The sequence below is a fragment of the Aythya ferina genome (genome assembly GCF_964211825.1).
Source record: "Aythya ferina genome assembly, chromosome: 11".
NCBI lineage: Eukaryota > Metazoa > Chordata > Aves > Anseriformes > Anatidae > Aythya > Aythya ferina.
The window spans coordinates 8,862,036-8,884,888 of record NC_140307.1 but is presented as its reverse complement, the minus strand read 5'-3'; the positions used below and the strand labels follow the sequence as shown (position 1 = coordinate 8,884,888).

At 40.9% G+C, this 22,853-nt stretch overlaps 2 protein-coding genes across 2 annotated transcripts in view; both read right to left on the bottom strand.

Annotated features, from left to right (window-relative positions):
• Window positions 1–1,799, bottom strand: part of LOC311442558 (cell surface hyaluronidase CEMIP2-like) — a 53,689-nt gene extending 51,890 nt beyond the window's left edge. Inside the window, exons 1-2 of the mRNA XM_084531914.1 lie at window positions 1,671–1,799; window positions 1,491–1,592 (exon numbers count right to left, since the gene is read on the bottom strand). Coding sequence (XP_084388040.1) covers window positions 1,491–1,592; window positions 1,671–1,734 — 166 coding nt within the window. The 5' untranslated portion in view covers window positions 1,735–1,799. The remainder of the gene's footprint in view (window positions 1–1,490; window positions 1,593–1,670) is intronic.
• Window positions 1,800–4,911: 3,112 nt separating this feature from the next.
• ABHD17C (abhydrolase domain containing 17C, depalmitoylase) overlaps window positions 4,912–22,853 on the bottom strand; it is a 34,417-nt gene continuing 16,475 nt past the window's right edge. The window contains exons 3-4 of the mRNA XM_084531571.1: window positions 10,242–10,421; window positions 4,912–6,415 (exon numbers count right to left, since the gene is read on the bottom strand). Of these exons, the coding sequence (XP_084387697.1) occupies window positions 6,196–6,415; window positions 10,242–10,421 (400 nt within the window). The 3' untranslated portion in view covers window positions 4,912–6,195. The remainder of the gene's footprint in view (window positions 6,416–10,241; window positions 10,422–22,853) is intronic.

Genomic DNA, 22,853 nt, shown 5'->3' with positions numbered 1-22,853 from the left:
CCTGATGTAACGGGGTTAAGCTGGGGCTCAGAGGCCACAGCAGCCTCCTCTTGTGGATGAGGTACTGACTGCTACAGGAGACTCTCTGGAGCTTAAGTTTGTATCTAAGGCAGTGCTCCCTACGCAGCACTCCTTCATCCAGGCAGAGCCTGAAGGTTCAATTTACACCCTGAGAAATGATCAATAAAACAATTAAATTCAACATCGGTAGGCTGGGACTTCATAAGTCGGACTGCAAACATCCTGGAAAGCTCTACTAATTAAAAGGGACAAGGAAGGCAAAACTTGGTTGCATCATGCCTGGAGTGTTTGAAATAGTTAATGGCTTAACATAAGGACATACTGCTAAATGCTGGAGGTCACGTCCTCGAGCCCTGGAATGTGCCTGCAGCGCTCGCTTTCATTTTTAAACAGCAGACAAAATTTTTAAGAATGTTCTATTTCCTAGAGGTGGACCCCAGTCCAGCATGTCTTAGAAGCTTCAAATACTTTTTATTTGATTTCAAGATTGGAGTTAAGTAAAGTAGTCGTGACTTACCATCCATCAGGTTAGTTGTGTATTGTAAACATATTAGTTAAATGTTCTACCAGTACACCGGAATTTTATGTAACAAACTAAACATTTATGGCTGTAATTCACTGAAAGATAACCCTGTATTACTTAGAAACTGCAAAATATGCCTGGTAGGACTATATGGCAGTGAATGATTCAGGAATAGCACCACAAAAGCGGCACTTTGCATCCTTAGTGCATCTTTCATTCAGAGCAACCCACAGACACTGCAAGAACCCAACTCACGCAACCCTGAGATCAATTTGGTTTATCTATAGGCATGCTGAAGCTGGGGGCAGCTAACAGCTCATGCCAGCTCCCCAGAGGAACAAGGAGAGAGAGAACGGAGGCACCAGCTGGGTCCGTGTCACCCACCCGTCCCATGCAGAAGCACTGGGGTGAGTGGCTGTGCCGCACGGCTGCAACCTGCCTGGTGCTGCCCTGGGACAAAGGGAAGGGCTCGGGGTCAGCCCAAGGCATCCCTCCTCAAGCATATCCAACAGCAAAGCGACTTGAAGCACAAATTTCATTAAACCTCTAAGCAGGTCTGCAAACTTTCTAGGATAAACTGCTGCGCAAAGCATCACGTAGAGTGAGCACAACTTTGGGCTGACGGCTTGTCTTCAAAGACAGCCCTTACATTATAAAAGGCCTGAGGAAGTAAAGAGGAAATGAATCAAGGGCCCATTGCACGTAGTCACCTCCAAAGCCATAATCAAACCGCGCCACCTATTAGCTGGAAACCGGTCTCAGCTTCCCTCCCACCAAGGGGCGGCGAGTCCAAGCAGCCTCGATCCCCCCGCTGCCCCCGGGCTCCAGCACGGAGCTCGCTGCCTTTCTGGCAGCCCCCAGGTGGGCTCTAACAAAATATTCCTCCTTCCTCCTCCTCCCCAGCACTGCCCACCCCACCGCCGGGCACCCGAGTGGGGACGGTCACCGTGTCTCTGCTGCCTGCGGACACTCGTCTCCTGCGCCTCTGGCCGTGCGCCCAGCACCAGCAGCACCAGCAGGATGAGGGCAGCGCTCCTCGGGGGGCTCCCTGCAACACAGACAGGGGGTTGGCCGCCCTTCTGGGGCTCCCCCCGGCCGCTGGTCCCCGCTCCCGGCGCCCCCTTACCCGGCCCCATGGCTGGAGGCGCAAGTCCCGCGGGCGCGCAGGGGCCGGCTGCGGGCAGCTCCATGCCGCGGGCAGCGCCGCCCGGCCCCGCTGCGAGCCCGCCTCCAGCCAGCGGGGGGGATTAATTTTTTTAATTTTTTTTTCTTGCTGGGGGCAAGAGTCTGCCGTGTCCGGAGCTGGCTCAAATGCTTCAACTTTTCTGGGGAGCAGGGGCTTTGGAAAAGTGAGGAAAAGCAGGTAATGCTGCAAGCACGGCGCGCACTGCTTGCTCCCCAGCCAGCCTGCAGGATGGCAGAGCTCAGCTGCACCCCCTCACAGCCTGCCCTCCTGAAACCCCAAAGATGCACATTTACCTTTGGAGGAAGCAGAAAACAATGTAAAGTTAAGACCTCGAAGAGGTGAGGGCTTGGTTTTGTTTGTTTTGAGAGAGAGGCGGCATGCACGTTACTCTAACTTTCCGCAGAATTAATTTGGTTACTGCTGGAACCCAGCCACAAAACCAGGCACTGGGGAAACAAAGCAGCACTCACTCTGATGCTCCGAGTTTGTCCTTTTCACTGTCATAATGAAGTTCTGAGACCCAAATATTACACATCTGAGATATGATGAAATTCACTTTGAAATTCATCCTGATTTGACCTAACAATTACTGCAGGACTTTGAGAGCCATGAAGTAGGTAGGCTTGGGGCTTGACCTCGTTCCCAGCAGCAGCGTGCCCACCACCAAAGAGCTGTCCTACACTTAGTGTTGGGAGGACAAAACGACTGCAGTTGCAAAACAACAAATTTCAGAGCTAGCACAGATGGTGAATCCACAAAGAAGGGAGATTGGATATGGAGAAGTTAAATTGATTTAAATAAGATCATTGATTTACATTCATGAGAATGGACCTAGGGAAAAAAGGATTTGCCAGATGAGAACAATCAAGTAACCGCAGGAGGAGAGGGGACTGGTTTTCTATTTCTATATTTAGCATTATTTAGAAAAAGCAAATGTGATACAGGATTTATAAATGAAGCACACAATACTGAAGTGAATTTACACTGAAGTGTAAATACAGGTTTGGGCATTCAGAAATCTGACAGGTCAGTGCCCTGAGCAGAGCTGCCACACGCTGCAGGAATGACAAAGAACTGGAGGAAAAAAAAAAATGTAGCAGAAGCAACAAGGGTAACACATCTCTGTGTGAACAAATACAGGCTAAATTTATAACAGTTACATAAATTTTAAAAAGATGCGCAAACTCCTTCAAAAATGTCACCTTTAAAGTTGTAACAAATGTTTTCCTCGGGCTTTTTCAAAGTACGAATGTTAGACAACTGCTGATTTAAGACCAGACGCTCCACAACTTACCTTCCTGAAAAGAAGCTGTACGTCAGGTACTGCTGCACTGTATAAACAGTTAGCAAGTCACACAGGAAAAATGGGGGAAAAAAAAGTTATTTACACTCTTGGAAGACCCATTGCATAACTTATCCAGGCATATACAGCCACTCTCACAGTGACACCTTGGTAGCTCTAAAATATGCATAACAAGTTCTTGTAAAGGCCCACATTATACATTTAAATGAGTGAATGTTAGCAGTTTGCTGGAACAAGCTACTTTTTTAGTCCAATCCAAAGTTTCTCTTTCATAACCTCACATCATCCCCTTTTCCACCACCTAAAACTTCTGTTCCAACCTTTTTTTTGCTTTAAACAAATGGGGACCTGAAACCTACTGTCTTATAAACAGTTTCATGAGTTGGCCAGAGATTTTTTAACTAATAATTCTAATGCTGGCAGGCACTAGTACTATGAAATGCCTGAAACAGTGATACCTTGATACAGGGGATCACTTCAGCTAAAAGAGCATAAAGAAGCTCACTACTATTTGTTTTCCTTAAAGGACGTGCCAGGAAATTATATAAAAAAATTCACAACTCATCCAAGAACTATTCAATGGGAACAGGGCTACAACAAAAATTGTTTAAGGAACCAAACAGGTCAACAGATAATTGAATTAAAAGAAAATGAAAAGCCCAGTGAATCATTGATAAGTCATTAATTAACATTCTAATTAACAGTAAAATATTTGTATTAGTTCAATATAGACAAACTTTGCAGAGCAAAACAGGCAATGCAGAAGCCAGAAGTATAGGAAGGCGTCTGTGAGCACTACAGTTATGCAGAAATATGAACAAATAAAGGACAGTAGAAGGGGAAATTCACATACAGTCAGCACACTGAACTTGGGCTGCACATGCAGTGACCCTGGGACCAGTGTAACAATGTTGAATTCAGATTTGGGGATCTCAGTAACAGAGGAATACTGTCAAAAACAAAGCAGATTCAAGGACAAGTCACAAAATTAGTACTTCTTTAATTCCCGCAGTCATAAAAGAAACAATAGGGAAGAGAATTTAAGTACCAGTTCCTTGAATCAAAAGGGGTCCTGAGGAGAACAACATTGTAGCCTGAAGTTTTCAGAGCAACACAAAGTTCAATTGAGGTATCAAAACAGCATTGGCCAGTAGGTAGAAATTCCCCAGGTCACTACGTGGGGAGGCTTACACTTGAAGAGCAACCTGGAGCACCTCCCTATACCATGGCCATCAGCTTTGCTTCCACTGAGCTCAGCAAGAAACAAACACATGTAGAAATGGAGAAAACAACACACCCACCTTGGATTTACAAAGGTGCACAAATAAAAAACAGACAAATGAGATGTAATTGAATATTTACTTAAAATACAGGAAGAGAACAGCCGGGTACCCTGGTGCTTGGGGAATTTAAAACTGACTGGACAGCGCAGGTGCAAGCACCCAGAGTAACAAGCCAAATGATGTGCAGAAGTGACAGGTGTCCTCATTTCTCCCCTACTCCCCACACCACTACAAACAAAAACACCCTTCCCCCTCCCCCCTTTTACAGTAATATGGCCAAGCCAATAGCCAAAGACACCAGACACACTTGCAGTGCTGACAATTAACTGCAGGCCTGTTGCAAGGTCTCATGACAACGACGCTCAGACATTTCTTCTCAGCCATGACTCATGTATTTTTGTTATTTAAAAACAGCTGGACATCATTTAAAAATAATCTTTTAAAGATTTGATCTACATACCATACTGTGTGGAAATGAGGCTTTCTACTTTAGGATAGCTTTTCCTTGGAAAAAAAAAAAGGAACTAAGTAATGACATTTAAGTACATTTTGTTCTTTTTTTGTATGAAAATAAGATTCAAAAAATGCAGCAAGATCTAATCCATGCATCCTTTATTCCATTACAACCACTGTGTTGCATTCTAGCAACAGGACACAAACTGCAATCAATCGCGATCAATTTATACAACAATCTGAGGCTTACAGTACATTTAAGGCCTTTAAATTTGGAAAAATTAGACCTATGCTAGTAGTGTAACAATTACATGTTTTGCATTTCTGATGCATAATCTGTGCGATTCCAGTGTCAAAGAATCAAATTACTCCTAAACTAAAAAGATCAGCTCAATGAAAATTTAGTTACATAAATTCATCAAAACATAAATGTGTAAATTTTTTGTCCTGGAAACTTTATAAAACTTTAATAGCAAAATAATATAGGGATAAAAACATATTTTAACAAAATGTATTCAATCATATACAAACCAGAATTTTGCAGTTTATTGTAGCTAGACTTAAATTAAAACTACCAATTAAGAATCTATGCACAATGTAAATTCAAATATGTACAGTACTTTTAAAAAGTCTACAGGAATGCTTTACAGAAGGAAATGTCTGTTATGGCTATTATTCAGACCATCTGAATATTAAAATGAGTTTTCTAGTAGTAAATTTACACATTTATTTTTAAACAAAAGCAATTTTGTCCATAGTTCCTTTGAGAATATTCCAGTTATGTTTATACAAGGTAATGGAGAAGTCATTACAGAGTTTAGCCCCATATAGTAGTTTGTTTATTATCAGGAAAAAGTATATTTAAATAATTTACTTGGGAAGATCAGTAAGTTAACAAAAGAACACTAAAAGGGAGGAGGAGGAACTTCATCACAATAACTTTCCAATTACAATACCACAGCTAGAAACTTTACAAAGAAAGTACTCCCTTAGATTGAACCCATGGCTGATTGTTTAGAAGAAGCTGTAGCTCATAACAGTTATGTTCTACACACTGAGAACATTGAAAAAAAAAGTCTTTGTAGGACAGAACTATAAACGATCAGAAGTGAGACAGAGAAAACTGATCTTCAATGAATACAGCACTAGGTAAAAAGTGTCCCCATAAGCAGCTAGTATTCCCCACTTCCTTCAGGGCAATGAAGCTAAAAATTGTTGGAATTACAGTAGTTGACCATATTGTGTGCATTAGTAGAATAGTTTCCAGATATAAAAGACAAATTTCATCAGATGTTTGATTAGAACACCCTAAATACAGGGCATTTCTTCATAGTATAAAGCTATTACAGCTATCCAGTTAAAGCATGTGCAAAAACAGGTAATTTCTTCCGTTCACAGTAACTGAGGTAAAATCAGGTAGGCTTCTTCAGGAGTTGGGAAGTTCATGAGATATGAACTGTTTTAGTCTCTCTAAGTACTGTGCATAAAGCTCTATGTCATTATGCCCAGCCCCTTCTACCCAGAGGGGCTCTACTGCTCGTGGACATCGCTCGTACATTGCCAGGCCGTGGGAGAAATCGATCACCTCGTCTTCGGTACCATGGATTACCAACACAGGAGAGGTTACCTTAGATATCTTGTCAATGCTGAGGGATGGAAAAGGAAAACAGTGCTCAGTTTGTGGCTTTAATTTTCACACAGTTAAAGAAAGCTAGCTTAACTACTAGTACACACCCTGCTTGCCACTGCATGCTTTAAATGGCTACAAAACCTTGAAAATGGGAACAAACGATATGGAACAAGGCTTACTCCCAAAATGCATGTGCAAACTGCAGCCTGTGCTACCATTATGCTGCCAGTTCTGATGGCAAGAGGCTCGAATGGGCAGCAGTGCAAATAAAGTTTGGCACCTGAAACACCAGCCAGTGGCGTACCTATCAAAGAAACCACTGCAGAAAGCTGGTGTATGGCAAATCAGATTCTATGAGACGTTACCACTGTGGACTCTTTGTATTACACATTATCACCTTCCCATGTAGCAGATTAGCAACCAGTTAACTGCATTCCAGTCACACAGACTTCATGCAAAGAGTCAGCTCATGAGGTTTGAACCTGTCTTTAACCCCCCGAACGAGGGGGGAATGAGATAAAGTAAAATAACCCATTCTTTGTACTGATTGTCTGAGTTCAAACGGCAACAGAGAAAACTGTGGGAAAACAGCAAGACACAAGGACATTTAACTGCAAACCAAACGAAACTCACACAGGATTTTGCTTCATGCCACTGATTTCTTGTCCCACTCCAAAAAGTGGCCTTAAAAGCAAGCTGTTTGAGCCACATTTTGCAGGCCAATGCACCTATTGACTGCCTGGCACAGGAGAACAAGGGCAGAGGAAAGGGAAGGGCGACAAAGACACCCCCACACCTTTGAGTTCTGACTAGAAAACACCAATTATGAAGCATACTGGTAGCACATCAGCTTCAAGGTGGTGAACAGCAGCTTCTGCCTGCCTTCTCCCAGGCACCAGCCCGTACTTTCAGACAGCTGTTCCGCATTGGTAGCTACCTGTAACTCCAGTCTGTATAGGCACCATGTGCTAATGTGCTCAGCTCCCCACTACTTCCACTTCTATCAACAAAAGGAGGAACTGGCCAATAATGAGACTATGCTTTGGCTCAGGACAGTGGATGAGCTGGGGGGAAAAATGAGTATCAGTAATATTTGAATTGACAGGAAGAAAATGTTATTTCTTTACACTATCTAATAACTGTTTGGATTTTTCTGTCCTGAAGAAAGAATGTGATATTAGTAAGACTAGGAACTTTACAAAGTGACCAGACTAATTGCTTAGGATGATAACAAATACAGATGCCAGCACATGCTGATTTAAAAACAGGTTTAAAGAAGATTTATCAAAATATAGTTAATTAAAAATTAAGATGTAAACTGAAGCACTAAACCTCATACAAACATCTCAGCATTCAGTATTCTACAGAACAGCCACTGGTATTCCAGTAAACAGCTGAGTGTAAACACATTTTAGTCTCTGTATCAATACTTCCTCGAAAAACAGATTTCATGTTATTTAAAATTAAAATGCAACCTATTTCACTCCTCCTGTCTGGAATCTGAATTGCGTGCAACTGTGCTGAATACCGAAAAATATCCCAAGAACTTGGGAGATAGAACAATGCAGATTTCCTCCCCCAGTTATCATCCCCAAATTAGTACAATACCCAAATGTAATACTTAATCATGAAAATGCTACATAAACTGAAGTCTTAAGCCCATGCAGGGTCTGTCCCTGAGTTCCATGATGTGACAATACAGGTCAGCCACATACACTTACAGAGATATTTATGTATTGTTTTAGTGGCTACAAACCAAGATCTCATTTATTGTACGAAACCAGGAAACCCCTTTCCCTGCAGTATTTAGATACTGAAACTCTTTTTCCCCACACACATTCACAGACCATTAAGCTAGATATTTGTATTTTGCAGAAAATTGGAAAGTGTCCCGTTGCCAACTCAGCAACTCATAAGGCAGCATTTACACTGCACGTTGGACTTGCTTAGTATTCTCGGCCATACCACTCTGCAGCTAGAAAAATCTACAGAGACCACATTCTCATGGAGTCCCAACATAAAATGCACATAATAGCAATTCACTGGAGGTGCACACAGAACTATTTTGTTTCCTGCTGTGAAGACAGACAGTTGAGCTGTACACATACAGAAAAACACACTGCTGTTTATTTTCACTGCTTACAGTGCAAGTGAAGTCAGACTGACAGCAATGAGCAGCTCAGTAGGTTAAGAACAAAATTCTCAAGAGCTACAGTGCATCTGTAGTCAGTGTCCCCCCCCCCCCTTTTTTTTTTAAATTGATCTGGCTGCTATCAGCTAATCACTACTAGTTTTGCGATCACAGCTATTATTAAGGTGCTGTTGTTTTCTCTAGCAGAAGCTTTTGGAAATACTGGGTTTAAGGTTTGAGGATGATAAACAAGTTTGCATAAAACAATTTCAAATTCTGATTGCACCTTCAGCAATTTACATTTTTATCTTATTTGGAAGAATGCAAAACTTAGGGACTGGACAGATACTGTGACAGCTACTGTTACTTCTGGCTGTTTAGGCGTGGGTTTACAGCTATGGTTTTCACCCTCCCCCACAGTCTAATTTTAATCTGTTGTAACTGGAATAAAACAAACATGACAAATGCTACGAGCATCTCCTACTACACTCATTGCAAACATGACCTTCTGAAGCAAAGTCAGGTTTGCACAAGATTTCAGTGAATCCTCTGCTTCTTCTTCGCCCTTCCATGGACCACTTTGCTTTTTATCTGTCCTTCTCCTTACTCCCCCCAAGTCTGTATACACTGCTATAGAGACTGGCTCCCCTCTCACATTCCCAAACGTCTAACTCCCACAGATAGCTTTGTCATTGTCTTGATGCAGGACAATACTCACATAAATATCTCAATTTTCTAAACAGCAGTCCACTTCTGGCAATACTTGAAGTGTAACTGTTCAAAGCCACAACGACAAAACATCTGTAGGAAATTAGTAAGGCTAAGCTCAAATGCTAAGATGTGCGATGTAGAATTTACCAAAGTCTTAGAAAGTCATTGGACAGTCACTTAGGCAGTTACTAGATACACATTGGCCTGCAACATGTGGCTTATTTACTGGTTGTGAGGGGAAAAAAAAAGTTATGAAATCAAGAAAATATGTTTTGTCCTATCGACATTACAAAAAATGATTTTGTAAGTTTCCATGCAATAAAAGCTAAGCCCTTTCAGCAGAACAAAAAAAAAAAAAAAAGAAAAGAAAAAAGCATTAGAATGAAATCTTTGCATCCCTGCAAACATGCAGAAATACTAAGAAAATTCCTAAAATGCCTGTTATTCCTAGAACATCTACTATTCCCAAATATTGAGATACTCCTTAACTTGGAACTGTTGCAATTTCAAGAGAGACACTAGGCTCTAAAGGCAAGTGTTTTATCTTGAAACCAATTGTACATGCTTTTCTATATGTAAAATACTCCAGAGCTTCTAAATCAAAACTGACTAAGATTTTAAGAGTGTACATTAATAATTTGTTGGTCATTAGTCTGAAGGACTTAATAGGACATTATCAGTTATTAAGGTACCTATCCAAACTTGAAGGTATAAAAATTCTGATTTTAACAACCCACAAAAAAAAAGAAAAAGAAGAGTTGTAAACACTAAGACTTATTTATGTGTTATCATGTCAGTTTGAGACTTAGAGCAGCCTGTTCACGTGGTAAATCTCTACTTTGATTTAGAAGTACGTCTCTACTTTGATTTAGAATGTGAGGTTTAAAATACAGGTCATAATTCAATAAAGTTCCCCAGAAAGTTACGTGGCTAGTCCTTTTTAAACACCTAAAGAGCACTTTCAGTATAGAGCAATTATCTTTGCATCATTTATACATACCTTGGAAAAGCATCAAAACAATAGGTTTTCCTAGTGTCAGGAAAAGCTACCCGTAATCCAGACATCAAAGGAGAATGAAGGATTACTGCTGCACACTCGTACCGAGATGCCAGGTCTACTGTAGGGACAGTACCAATACTCTGACCGTACAGAATAATGTTCTCAGGACTAACGCCATACCTGCAGAGAAAATAAATATCAATTTAAAAAACATATTTTGCATCATAAAGGCAAAAGACAGAAAAAAGGTGGAGGGTGTAAAACAGATTAAAAAGAACCACAAAGCACCCCTTCCATCCATTGAACTTTAAAATCCACTCCTAAGAGACATGAGTTTACAAGCCTAAACTCTAAAATAGAACAGTGAAGTAAATATTCAGTGTATTGTACAGGCTGAAGAAAGCTATCCTCAAAGGAGGAATGTCAGTTTGTTGATCTGCACCATTTTCATGAACACCTCTTATCTTTCCATTCTGCAGCACAGCGAATTATAAATTAGACTTCTCCCTACCTAGAGTCACTTCCAGGAATCTAAATTAGGTATTCTGGAGGCTGACAACCTTTCCACCATTAAACAAAATAGTTACTCCTTTGACACTCCTTTTTTTCAACACTGCTGAAACAAAAAGACCAAATTGCCTTATTAGTGTAGCTAAAGATGCCAAAAAGCGTAAGAACTTGAGAGGATAGTTTGGTTCATTTTTCAATTGATGATTGGTATGAGTAACTCATCATTTTTCTTTTCCTGTTTAAAATATGATGTGGAGCTTATTTTGCAATTATAAAGATGTCATTCCATAATTCCATCATTCCATAAAATTCAGGGTTCAAAGGGAGACTTGGACGGCTCCCAAATATTTCTATCTAGCCTGTAAGTTGTCCTAGTGTGTGTGCTCTTTCGCAGAAGCAACTAAGAAAAAGCTAAATTAATAACATCACCAATTTTAAGTATGCAAAATGTAAAGGAATTTGGAAGTAGCACAGGAGGAGGTAACAGAGTAGGGTAGGAGGAACAGTACAGTAGTATTTGGTCACTACAACTTTTAAGAAAGCTACAAATCAAAGCTATTTCTCAGTTGGTTGTAGATTATTTATCCAGGTTTCTAACTCAATTTTCTATTGCAAGCTATATAAAGAATAATCGATCGGGAAGAGAACACATTTCTATTTGAAGATAATTTGCACTGAACACATCTTTTTGCCAGTCTACACTGTCCTGCTGCCACTGCTGTGGCAATGAAAATCAAAACCTACAGTTTGGCCTATAACCAATGTACACCTGGGAAGCTTTGACAAGCTGATAAACATGTTTGACAGGGCTTGATAGTACCTGACTTTCAAGCAGTCAAATGATTGGGTACTTGCAAAAGAGATAATAAAAATTACAGTAGAAGAATAATCCAGCCCTGACCATCTAAGTACAAACTGGCAAGATTGCCTGTTTTTATCATGAAGTAAAACGAGGCTGGATTGTAGATTCTGTGCAAGTAGAATTTTCTTAATATTTCCATGCTGCTGAGCATAAGGGTGCTTTTGGCATCTACTGTAATATGAATAAGCATCTGTATAAAAATATCTCCCTGGAGTAAAATTTTATCCTCTTGGTAACCAAGCAGCAGCTCACGTTGGTGGTCTATCACCACAGCCATGGCCTGATGTTTTTAAAGAGATGCTGTAAAGCTCTTTTAGGATAATTTTTCCTTCTTACTGTTAGAAACAGCCCAGCACACAGTAGAGCCTGGCTGGTTTTGGTATGCATGTTAGCAGAATCTCAGAGCAAAGCCTTGTCCTCACAGACATCATTCCAGCTGCTGGGTAGTGAGCGGGTCAGAGGCATGTACCTTTGAAGGCTGAATATGGAAACTGTGCATCCAATCCGCTGACCTACCAGCTGTTGCATCACATTAAAGAGGGGCAGAAATGCATCAACATCAGGAAATAAAACAAAATGTGACCTCAACAAGATGTAGCACTTAAGTAGGGAAAGAACAGCATTAATACTGGTAGGTTTTGAAGTACCATCTTGTGCTCCAATATCATGTTAAATCCTATTTTTAAAGGAGTCACAATCTATGGAAAGTAGAGAAAAAGATGTTTGAATGATAATCACAGGATAATAGGACAGCATAAGGTAGCCAGAGAATTCCTTTAACACAATTGCCTCAGCATTGCAATTTTCTTCAATTCTCTTTCTTTCTAGCATACCTATTGCCATAGCAGCAAGCTGCTCAACCTGCAGTATAAGCTGTTTTCAGAAACAAAACACCAAAAGCAATGAATACAAAGAAAATCAATCTTACTGGCATAATACAAAATTGGAAGACAGATACCGTCTATAGCGTCACTAACAAAATCAGAGCTCTCTAAACTTACAGAAGTCTTTCTTCATCGAAGCACTACAACTAGTCAGTATTTAACTCTTCAGAAAGGCAACACGGTAATGTTAACAAAACAATTCTTAAAAGTATTAGGACTTTGAGTGGGTGCGTGTTGCAGCCTGTCATTAAGTCAAACATCTTTTCTATTTTGTACTCCTACTAACGGACAACTAAAGGAATCTCTTGGACTGTTTCAGTCAGGGACAGTCCAACTTTCCAAGCCAGGAGAGTTCCTGTTACAGATTTATCTTTCTAAGCCCTTTCCCATTAGGCCATCGATCAGAAGGTGACACATCAAACTTCCCACAAACATCAGCAGAAACATCTACATGTAAAATTTATTGCAAGGCCAGAGGACAGCCGACAACTCGCAAGGAAGGGCCATGAATAATTGACACACGCAAGGCCCTGGGAGCTGAAGGCCATGGCCTGGCACCGGGGCGCTTGAGGCCTCACAGAGGCTGCCCAGCCGGCGGTGACTCAGCAAGGAGGGCTTAGCTGAGGAACCAAACAGCCCAGGGATTTTGTCCTTAAAGTACAATATTCTTCTGAGAGGAGGCTGGGCTTCCCCTCGCTCCGCAAGCTCCTTTGTGGTGTTCAAAGATTATTGCTGCTGGGAACAGTGATACCGAAAGTGAAATGGAAGAAAGGAGGAAGAGGAGACACAGATAAGAAGAAAGCAGCGAAATGGGACTAAGTGACATACAAGGCAGAAAGTGAAAACAGCGAAAGCACAAAGCAGAAGACACCCTGAGCAGAGAGGAACTCTGTTAGTCTGCTCTCCTATTAAGGAAAAAGTCTTTCCAGAAGCTAAACAGCAGCTCCTAAAAATATCCTTCTGGAAAGGAGGGAGTGTTGGTCTCTGTGGAAACTGTGCTCAAGCGGAGGGATGGTGAGGCCCCAGCCAAACCGCGGGGCCCGGCACAGGCACAGCGAGGTGCCACGTGGAGATGGCCTCCCAGCAATGCCAGCACCTGCACATGCAAAACAGCCATTTGACAAGAAAATGAGGGAAAGAAAAAGAAGAAGTGAAAGTCGCTGAAGAGTGTGAAGCTACTGTCATTTAAAAGGTGTGCCTCTGCTTCCCCAGCCCGCAAACTTTTATCAGGTGGCAAAGTTCTCCAGTGCAGCCTGCTCCCAAGAACCCACACGAGTAGATTATCTGGATTACGGATTACATTTCCTAGGTGTACCGGAAAAAGAAAACAGCCATCTTCACAAGCAGCACAGCTCCAGGCACCTACAACTCGCCAGCTCAAGCCAGGTCAAGCTACGGCATCAACACACCCCACAGTTAATAGTGACACTGTTTGCTTTGTTCCCTTCCCTCCCTTTATTCCCTCAATTTATATAAATAGGCTAAAAATAAACCATTTACAGCAATTCTGGTTCCTCTCTGCTGGCATGAACCATATTCACTTAAACTGGATTAAAGAATCCATACCCCTGACTTTTCCACTTACTCCTGCGCAGCCTAATATGAGATTCCAGTCACAGCAACAGGACTTCAGCTTTGAGTGATGCTGACAGACAGTTTACCACTGCTATTTTCACTCTGTTGCAAGTGTTAGTGGCATGCTGCTGCAGGGACTACAGAAGTGCCATACACCCCAACCCTGGCGTGCTTGTGGCCAAAGCTACAGTATCCCTGCCAGTCCTCCAAGGCACTAAATACATATTCATTAATGAGGGCAGTTCTTTTTTTTTCAGGCTGAATCAGTGAAGTTAACCACACCTCATATTTTCAGTTTTGAAATTTTATGGTATTTGCTGTCCCAATATCCCTTACCTAAACTGGAAAGCACATAGAGCGGCGTGGATATAGCAACAGCAGCAAATCCATGTTTTCATGCTATTAAAAACCAGTTGCAGTAGCTCCATCTAGACAGAGAGCACCACAGAAGTGCTTTGACTACACAAAACCCATTCCTAATGCTGTTGAGACTTACTGTTTCACCGCTACCAGACTACAGCAGCTACTGGTGATCAAGTTCTTCCTCACAGAGTTTTTAAAGAGAAAGGGCCAGACAAAACAAGGTAATTTGCTTGTGTTCTATAAGACAGAGTATAAAACTGGGCATAAAAACCCTCTCAAGGGAAAAAGCACAATGAAATAATTCACTTTAAAAACATGGAAAGGGAAACCAACATATACCAGGAGCAACAAAACTTCATGCCACACTTGGAAACAATAGTCACTTCAAGTATTTTTTTTTTTCTAGAACATACATACGCTTAGATACAAGGTCTTTATAGGCTTCACTGCAAGCCTGTTCCTCTGTCTTTATACAAATCCTTTCAATTTCCCCCCAAATTAATATTTTAAACATGTACTTTCAAATGATTGTAGCGCCCCATTTTGCAAAGAACAAAGAACACACTACAAATTACTCTTACAAATTTAAATTGAAGAAATCTTTTTAAAAGAATAAGTTATCACTACAAGCTATTAAATACGAGGAAAAACTACATATGTGGCATATTTTAATTTGTCATGATGTACTTTCATTTATTTTTCAAAACACATTATCTCTAAATTGCATAATTCAGAGAAATTTAGATTGCTTGCTAGGAAACACAAATAGGTTTTTCTTCAGCATCACTATACACTTCCATAAGATCTACAGTTTCAGAAATAAGTTTTTGTTTGATTGTTTTTTAATAATCTGGTATGAATCTGAAAATCTAATTTGGAGTACTGAAAGAAAAATTAAAAAATAAAAACCCCACATGCAGATTGCATGTCAAATATGAGATTAAACTGTGGGATATTTATGTTTAAAAACAATCAACAAGAGAGGTTTGGTCACTAAGTACTCTAGGTATTTATGTTATCAGAATAAAACACTGAATTTCACATCCTGGTTCAGCAAGTGCCACTCCTGCATCTCAGCCAAAACACCACAGAAATCATAGCAGATTTTGAGCCTAAATGCCAGCGCTGAATTGAAAAACAAAACTTTAGATCAAGGATTTTTGTGTCAACCATAACATCAACTGCAAAATGAGAAAATCAGAATTAATTCACAATTCACATGAAGCCCTGGCACACAGCTAGAGCCCCTTTGCCAATTTCTCACTCAATTTTCCTTGAATTCACATGAACATAGGTCTAAAATTCCTCACTGTTTTCATAAGCACAATAGACACTGACTCTTTAAATTATGTGATGTCTCTCTCCTCTACCTTTTTCCTGCTTGATTCTAAGCACAATGTGATCCAAGTTCACATGTAGGAGACTTTGAGTTCACGTTTTCATTGTAGTAGAAGCCAGAAAGAGTTTGGATAGTATTCTGGCTTATGAAACTGCAAGAAAGAGACAATTTGTTTTGGCATATTTCCCAGCACACTGTCACAGGAGCAGACAAGTAATTCCACAAATGTGTTCACACTCAAAATAATTTCAATGGCTGCCAGAAAAATTTAATCGAGGAATATGCCACTGTTTTATATCACTATTATTTTACTGCCACACCACAGAGTCATTTGCTTATGCTGTGGAGAAACCCCAGCACTGATCAATACACGCTAACTAATACTGGAGTTACAGGACAAGCCTACGACACCTGAAAATGTCCTCTTTCAATGTTATTTTAGAAGCTCACTACTTGCAAACACCACAGCGTAGCAGGCAACTGTGGCGCTAATCCAGTCATACAGCAGCTCTTTTTTTTTTTCTTTCTTTTCTCTCCATATAAATCAGTCAACCACACAGAAGCAACTTGGCTTCCTCCAGCCACTTCCGTAGGATGATCAGCTGTGCTGCAGTAACCTACATCAAAGCATGAACTGCTACATCTGCCTCCTGGTTACTGCCCTGTGGTAATCGGCTGGTTTTAAATATTGAGAACCATGCTCACATCAAGTGCATTGGCTATGACAAACCCAGGGGATCTGCACAGTGCTGAGTGGTGAAGCCACAGCAGGTTCAGCCCTGAACAGCTAGGGCAGGTGAAGAAAGGCGATTTCATGGCATTCTCTGGCACAAGCTGTAATGAAATCACACGTTTATTGAGTTACACTGAATTGTTTGTTACCAGATCTACTTGGAGAGGAGCCCACAACTGTAAAATTAGGGGCAAAATGTTTCAGTAGTGTCTAATCATTAACCAGATGTATTTCTAACAGCATAGTCTCAACAAGCCTGACGGCAGCAGCAGTATAACCGCTCCCCACCTCCCAGCCTCCATCCAGCACTTCCCCACTTCCCAAGCACTGTACTGCCACAAGTGCTCGCACTGAACTGACAGAGCTGAAAATCTCTTTTTGCAGAGCTTTCCTTGCCCAGGTTAGTTCAAGTATGACATAGGATGTGGAAATGAGCACCTACACTCAAGTCAGACACAAGGATGGCTAACAACTTCCATTTATTAAGCAAAGAGCTTTTGTTAGACCAACAGAAGGTGGAGGGGAGAAACAGGTGAGCTTTTTCAGCAAACGCTGCTCTTCAGGTGCTGTGTGTCATCCTTCTCTTGCCCCATAGTACTAATTGCTCTAAAGATCACTGTTACCTCTACCAACTAACCTGCCTAACGTCCTCACACCCATATGGCAGTAGCAGCACTAGCAGAAAATCAGCTTATGCAGTACCACCACACAGCCACAGCTTAATCCAGAGGCTAGCTCATTCCTTGACAGGGTATAATTGGTTAAACCAGTTCTGTGCAGAAAGAAAGAGAATTATGGTAGATCCCAAGTTCAACACAAGCCCATGTCATACTGTAAACACAGGACTTAAACATGCCAGATGTTCAGATAAGAGATTATTCCTGGTTCACTCAGAACCAGGGGGTTCTGGTTCTCAGCCAAATTACTGTATCTTATCTCCAGCATCTCATGGCAGAAGAGATGTGGAGAGTTCAGAGAGGAGCAGCAAGAACAACCAGGTATATAGGGGGGAAAAAAAAAAAAAAAGGCATTTGAAAAATTTAGAGAAAAAAAGATTTGTTTATTCCAAAGGAAAGAAGGCTTCAGGAATGCATGACAACAGGTTTCACATACTGAGGAGGCAGCTGCAGAGATGAAGATGGGACCCACTCTGCCTAGTTTGAGTAGAACAAGATGGAAAGGGCAAAAAAAGTGCAGCAAAGAGGTTTAGGTTAGTTCCCCCCACACTCCCACCCCCCTTTTATATGAAGAAGCACTGTAACAGACTGCCAATGAGACAGCAGAATTTTCATGATTTAATGTTTGCAAGAACAGGTCAACCATCCACCTACCAGGAATAGGTCAGACAATTAGTCATGGTTTGGGAATGAATGGGACACTTAAGGACTCCTCACCTCCATTTCCTGCACTTCAGTGCTCAGTGGGGTTTCCCACTAAAGATAAGACTGACGTGTTTTTTATAAAAAAGTACAGATTACTGCATAAACCGAACGAATTTATAAAGCTCTACACAGAGTAGCTTCGGGGTGGGGGTTGATATACTATTTTGAAATAAATTCCTTAGTATGACAGTTCTCTAAATTTCTTTTTATTTTACTTCCAAATACATGAAGTTACTTTGCATTCATCTGGCTTAAGCACAGGCCCCTGAATATGTCATGTTTTGAAGTGGGAAACGCCTTCCCCTCATTTTTTCCAGCTTCACTAGCACAAGTATGTTCCTTCTTCCCCTTTGCCACCCATATGGTTGGAGAATTTCATACCACACCATGGCAGCACTTCCACAGGCTCGTCTTGCACCACGTTTTTGAGCCATCTTCCCACCATCCTGCTGCCAGCCCAGCCACAGCTCTGCACCCTGGCAGGCAGCAGGTCCTGTCTGCAGCCCGTCTGCTGTTACTCGTAAATCAGGCTCTGTCCTCACACCCATGTATAGCTCATGATCTCACAGCAGAGACCATTTAACAAATGCAATAAGACTGCATCTATCCACTTGAATTTTTGGAGCGTTTTTCAGACAGAGTCAAAAGAGAAATGAATGAGAGAAAAATAGCTGGTGGCATGCCTCATCAACTAGGAAAGACTTCTGCAAATCTGGATTCTGGAAGAAGTCTCCTCCAAGCTAGCTGAGCAGTAGCAAGTGGGATACAGAAGACAGAATGGACAGAAAATACACACTCTGTGCTTCCTGATTTATTTATTTATTAAGGAGCTACCACGTAAGAACCCCTTTGTTTTCTCTTGCACTGAGAACTCAATTGTATTTATGACACGACACCCCCCAGTAACCTAGAATACTGAGCTGCTGTTCCATTTGTTAGGATGCTTGTTTGTCTCCACATGAACTAGCTGCTGTGTACAAACAAGGCACAGATTTGAAACTGCTGCTTCTACAGGACTGAGATTTTTTTCCCTCCCGATAACAACTTAAGGTATGAGGAAATAAGAGTTTTCAGTAAATATACTTTGAAATTTAAGCAGAAACTCATGTAGTGGATACAGTGACGTGAGAGAACAGCGTAACTTTACGATCATTTCATATTGAAAGTTAGCAAGAAGGCCACTGATGATCAAAGCCAGACTTTTCCAGAACATCCAAAAACCATGAGCAGTGACATGACCAAGCCGTTTACTTGAACTTCTACCTTTATCATTCCACTATTTTATGACAGTAAGATAAGGCTCCAATATCAGTGTGTGTACATACAATGAGAGGGAAGGATCACCCTCCTGTCAAGCCCCATGGTTTCTTTTCTTCAGTTTGACTAGTCAAGGTCTTTATCAGTAGACAAGAGAGCAGAACAGAACAGCAACTTGGGAAGTCAAGAACAAACTAGTGCGATTCCAAGGGCACACAGTGACGTCTTCTGCTCACAGGGAAACCATGACATAGCTTTAACTTAAAAAGACTTATTATTATACACATACTCCACATAGAACAAAAAGAGAAGCAATAGCTAACCTACCAAACTGCTAGAGAAAGGCACAATAGCTCTGGCAGAAGAACCTAAGCCTGCTACATGTGGTATTACGACAGTTTTCTTGTTTCTCAGCCTTGTGTTTTTAAATGAGTTTGAACAATTAACAGAGCTTTCTGACCACGGTGCCCTGCGACTGAAGAGTGACTTCAAAACACTTCAAAGATGTCAACCGACCTCTCATGTGTACTCATTGTGAGGACAGAGTGGCTAATAGCTTAGTGTGGAAGTAACTGTAAAATTTAAAAAAAAAAAAAAAAACACCTTCCTCGCAGGAGGTAACAGTATTTAGGCACGAGGCATCACCCTCTGGCTTCTTAAAGAAGCCTATGAACTAGAACACAGATGTGTTTTATTCTTCTTTTAACTTGTGCCTGAGTAAAAAGGGACACACCTTGACACCCTCATAGTACTCCTGATTTCTGAGACTGTCCTTTTTGGTGTTTATTTTATCTCCCTATGCACAGGTGCAATACAATCAAATCACTATAAACTGAAAGTCCAGTATCTAGTAATGATTGAAGTAAGAGTTAAACACATACATACAGGTGAACTTATCCTTGCTTTAACAACTTGAGAAGCCAATTATAGCTCTGAAACCAGCACTGTCTCACAAGGCAAAGGTTCTGCAGACACACACATACTGTCTACTATACTTAGTTTCTTGCTTCTCCCAAATTATTTTCTAACAGCAGTCTCGATTTACACCATTTAGTCACAAGACAGAATGGGTAGATGGCATACTAAAGTCAATCTCTCAGTCCAGTTAGTTTAAAAATAGAGTTGGAGTTACTTCAACTAAGTATTTTGCATTTAATTAAGATGCTTCATAGCAAATAAACGTGCAAGAGAGAAGTATTAAGTTTTATTTATCAAAGACAGGGAACCTTTACTGGCCACTAAAAACTATCTCCATTGACCACAGCATGAATAATTCACAAAAACTCAGCCAGCCACGTTCCATTATATACTCTTTACTGTAACCAGTGTACAAAATCTATACAGCCAGTCTCGGAGGTGCATTTAAATAACCTGATACAGCAGAGAAAATTCTGTTACCTTCTCAGAGAAAGCCAGTCTATAGCATCTTCTGGAGTGAGGAATTCATTATCCTCATCCCCAGCTTCTCTTTCTCTCATCTCTATCTTGCTATGGTATTTTTATTTCAGCCACATACTGCATACAGTATGTTTTATAGTACAGCAATACTCAAAAGCTGAAAACAGGCTGAAATAATGCAGTAAAATGCTCCCTAAAATTGTATCTTATAAGGGCTATTGCAGAACAACTCCTTGTTCTTGTAAGAAAAAGAAAAAAAAGATTGTATCTGTGTACCTAGACACAGTATCTTTTTATATAAAAATTCCAGTTAAACCAAGTTATGTGGCAACTAACACAGAAACTGCTCTTGGAGAAGAAGTCTCCTCCGATTCCCTAGGAAACGTTAAAAAAAAAAAAAGTACAAATATTAACACTGGTTCTGTGGTCCCACAAGTTCTGTGCTTTCCTTACTGTTCTAACTGTTCCTTACATTTCAGCTGCTTCCAAACCAGAGAGCCTTGCCTTCTTCTGAGGCTGAAAGCTCAGAGCAAGCCAAGGCATCCTATCCTGGCTCCCTCCCGAGCCTGGCTGCTCCAGCAGCTCATAGCACAACCCTCCTCACTGGCCAGGGAGTCAGAGGGTTTGCAAGCCTCAGAGAAGCAAATTCGGTGCTCTCCAACAGCTCCCAACGCAGTTTTGTTCAGAAGCCCTGTATTATTCTTTTAATACCCTCACCTGTTTGTTGGAGCACCTCTGTCACCTCAACCAAATCTCAAGCACTACTCTTACCCTGACTCTTGGCCACACGAGGCCCTGAATTCACTTTTGTGGCATTCCCCTCCTCTCCTCATACCTGTAACACCATGCAATATAGTTTCAGGCCATCCTACTGCAGCACTAATTACCAGGAGCTGCATCTATTCAAGTCTTAAGCCTCTGACTCATGTGCTGAGATTACTTATCCGAGAACCAGTACAGTGGCTTTTGACCCCAGCTGCTGCCTGCCCCACCCGTCTGATGTTTCTACCCTTTTACCAGCTCAACTGCTCTCAAAGCAAGGAATAATTGCTGAAGCACGCAATCCAGAAGAGCCAAGACAAAAAAAAAAAAAAAAAAAAAGGCACCGCCGGTTTGCTTTGAACATGCCAGGCTGTAGATTCTGAAATACAGTTATTATTGTACAGGAATATAAGCTGAGCATCCTGTCCTCATGCAGAGTCACGTACAGATTCTTTCCCAAAACATATCCCTGTTATACATTTATCTTAATTCAGAAGAAACAAACAAAAATGAAAAAAAAAAAAATCCATCCTCTCTACCGATCAGCACATAGCTCACAAAGTACAATTAAAAAGTGAACCAGTTAAAGCTGATGGCAAAAACAAACTTTGCATCAGCACTGATTTAACTGATCCCTCTTCATCAGGTATATCCATCTCAAGGAAACAAGACTGACCTTACATCGTAATTGAACTGCAAAGCTCACTTAAATCTTCATGCTTCTAAGTTTGCATAGCTGATCAGCTACACACACACACACACACAATGACTTAATGAAAAAAGCATCCCCTACGTAAGGATCTTAAAACAGAAGTGTATGCAAACTCTTGTGAAGGCAATTGTCTAGATGCTCCAGAACAATGAAATGGCTTTTCAAGCTGGAATTAATCCTTTGGAGATTAATATTAGGAAGGCTAAATAGGGAAAAAATAAAAGCAGATCACTCAAAAACTGATTTCTATAGCATAGGGTCCTAGAACTACATCCGTAGCTAGTTCTACCACTGAATTAAAATGAAACTAAATAGCTTTTTCTTGTACCTTTTTTTGTTTTTAACTCTTGCATTCTCTCACAATTATTTATTATATCTATATTTCAGACTAATGGGTATTTCATCTATAGGTTTTAGAAAGAGTCTTACGCTTTCAGGTGATAAAAGCAGAAGATCAACCCCATTAAATGACTAGCTTTGCTACAGTTAATTGATATAACTTACAAGCCACTAAACACATGGCATTGATACAGTATTTTCCTTAAGTCACTCAGACATCTGTAATTATATCCAGAAAACAAGCTGACAAAAAAAGATTCAACCATTATCTCCATAATGCTGACAGAAGAGAACAAAGAAGTCGAACAGCCTCAGCAAACTGCAGGTGCTTGTATCTGAAATCCTATTAGAGCAGACAAAGTTAAAGCCATTTTCACACTGTTCTTCAAAGATCCCTGGAAATCTGAATGCAGTCTCTCCCGCAGAGCCCCAAAGCCGAAGTCCCAAGAGGATTACACGGGAGCTGAGATGGATGAGGACTTGCAAGTACGTGAGC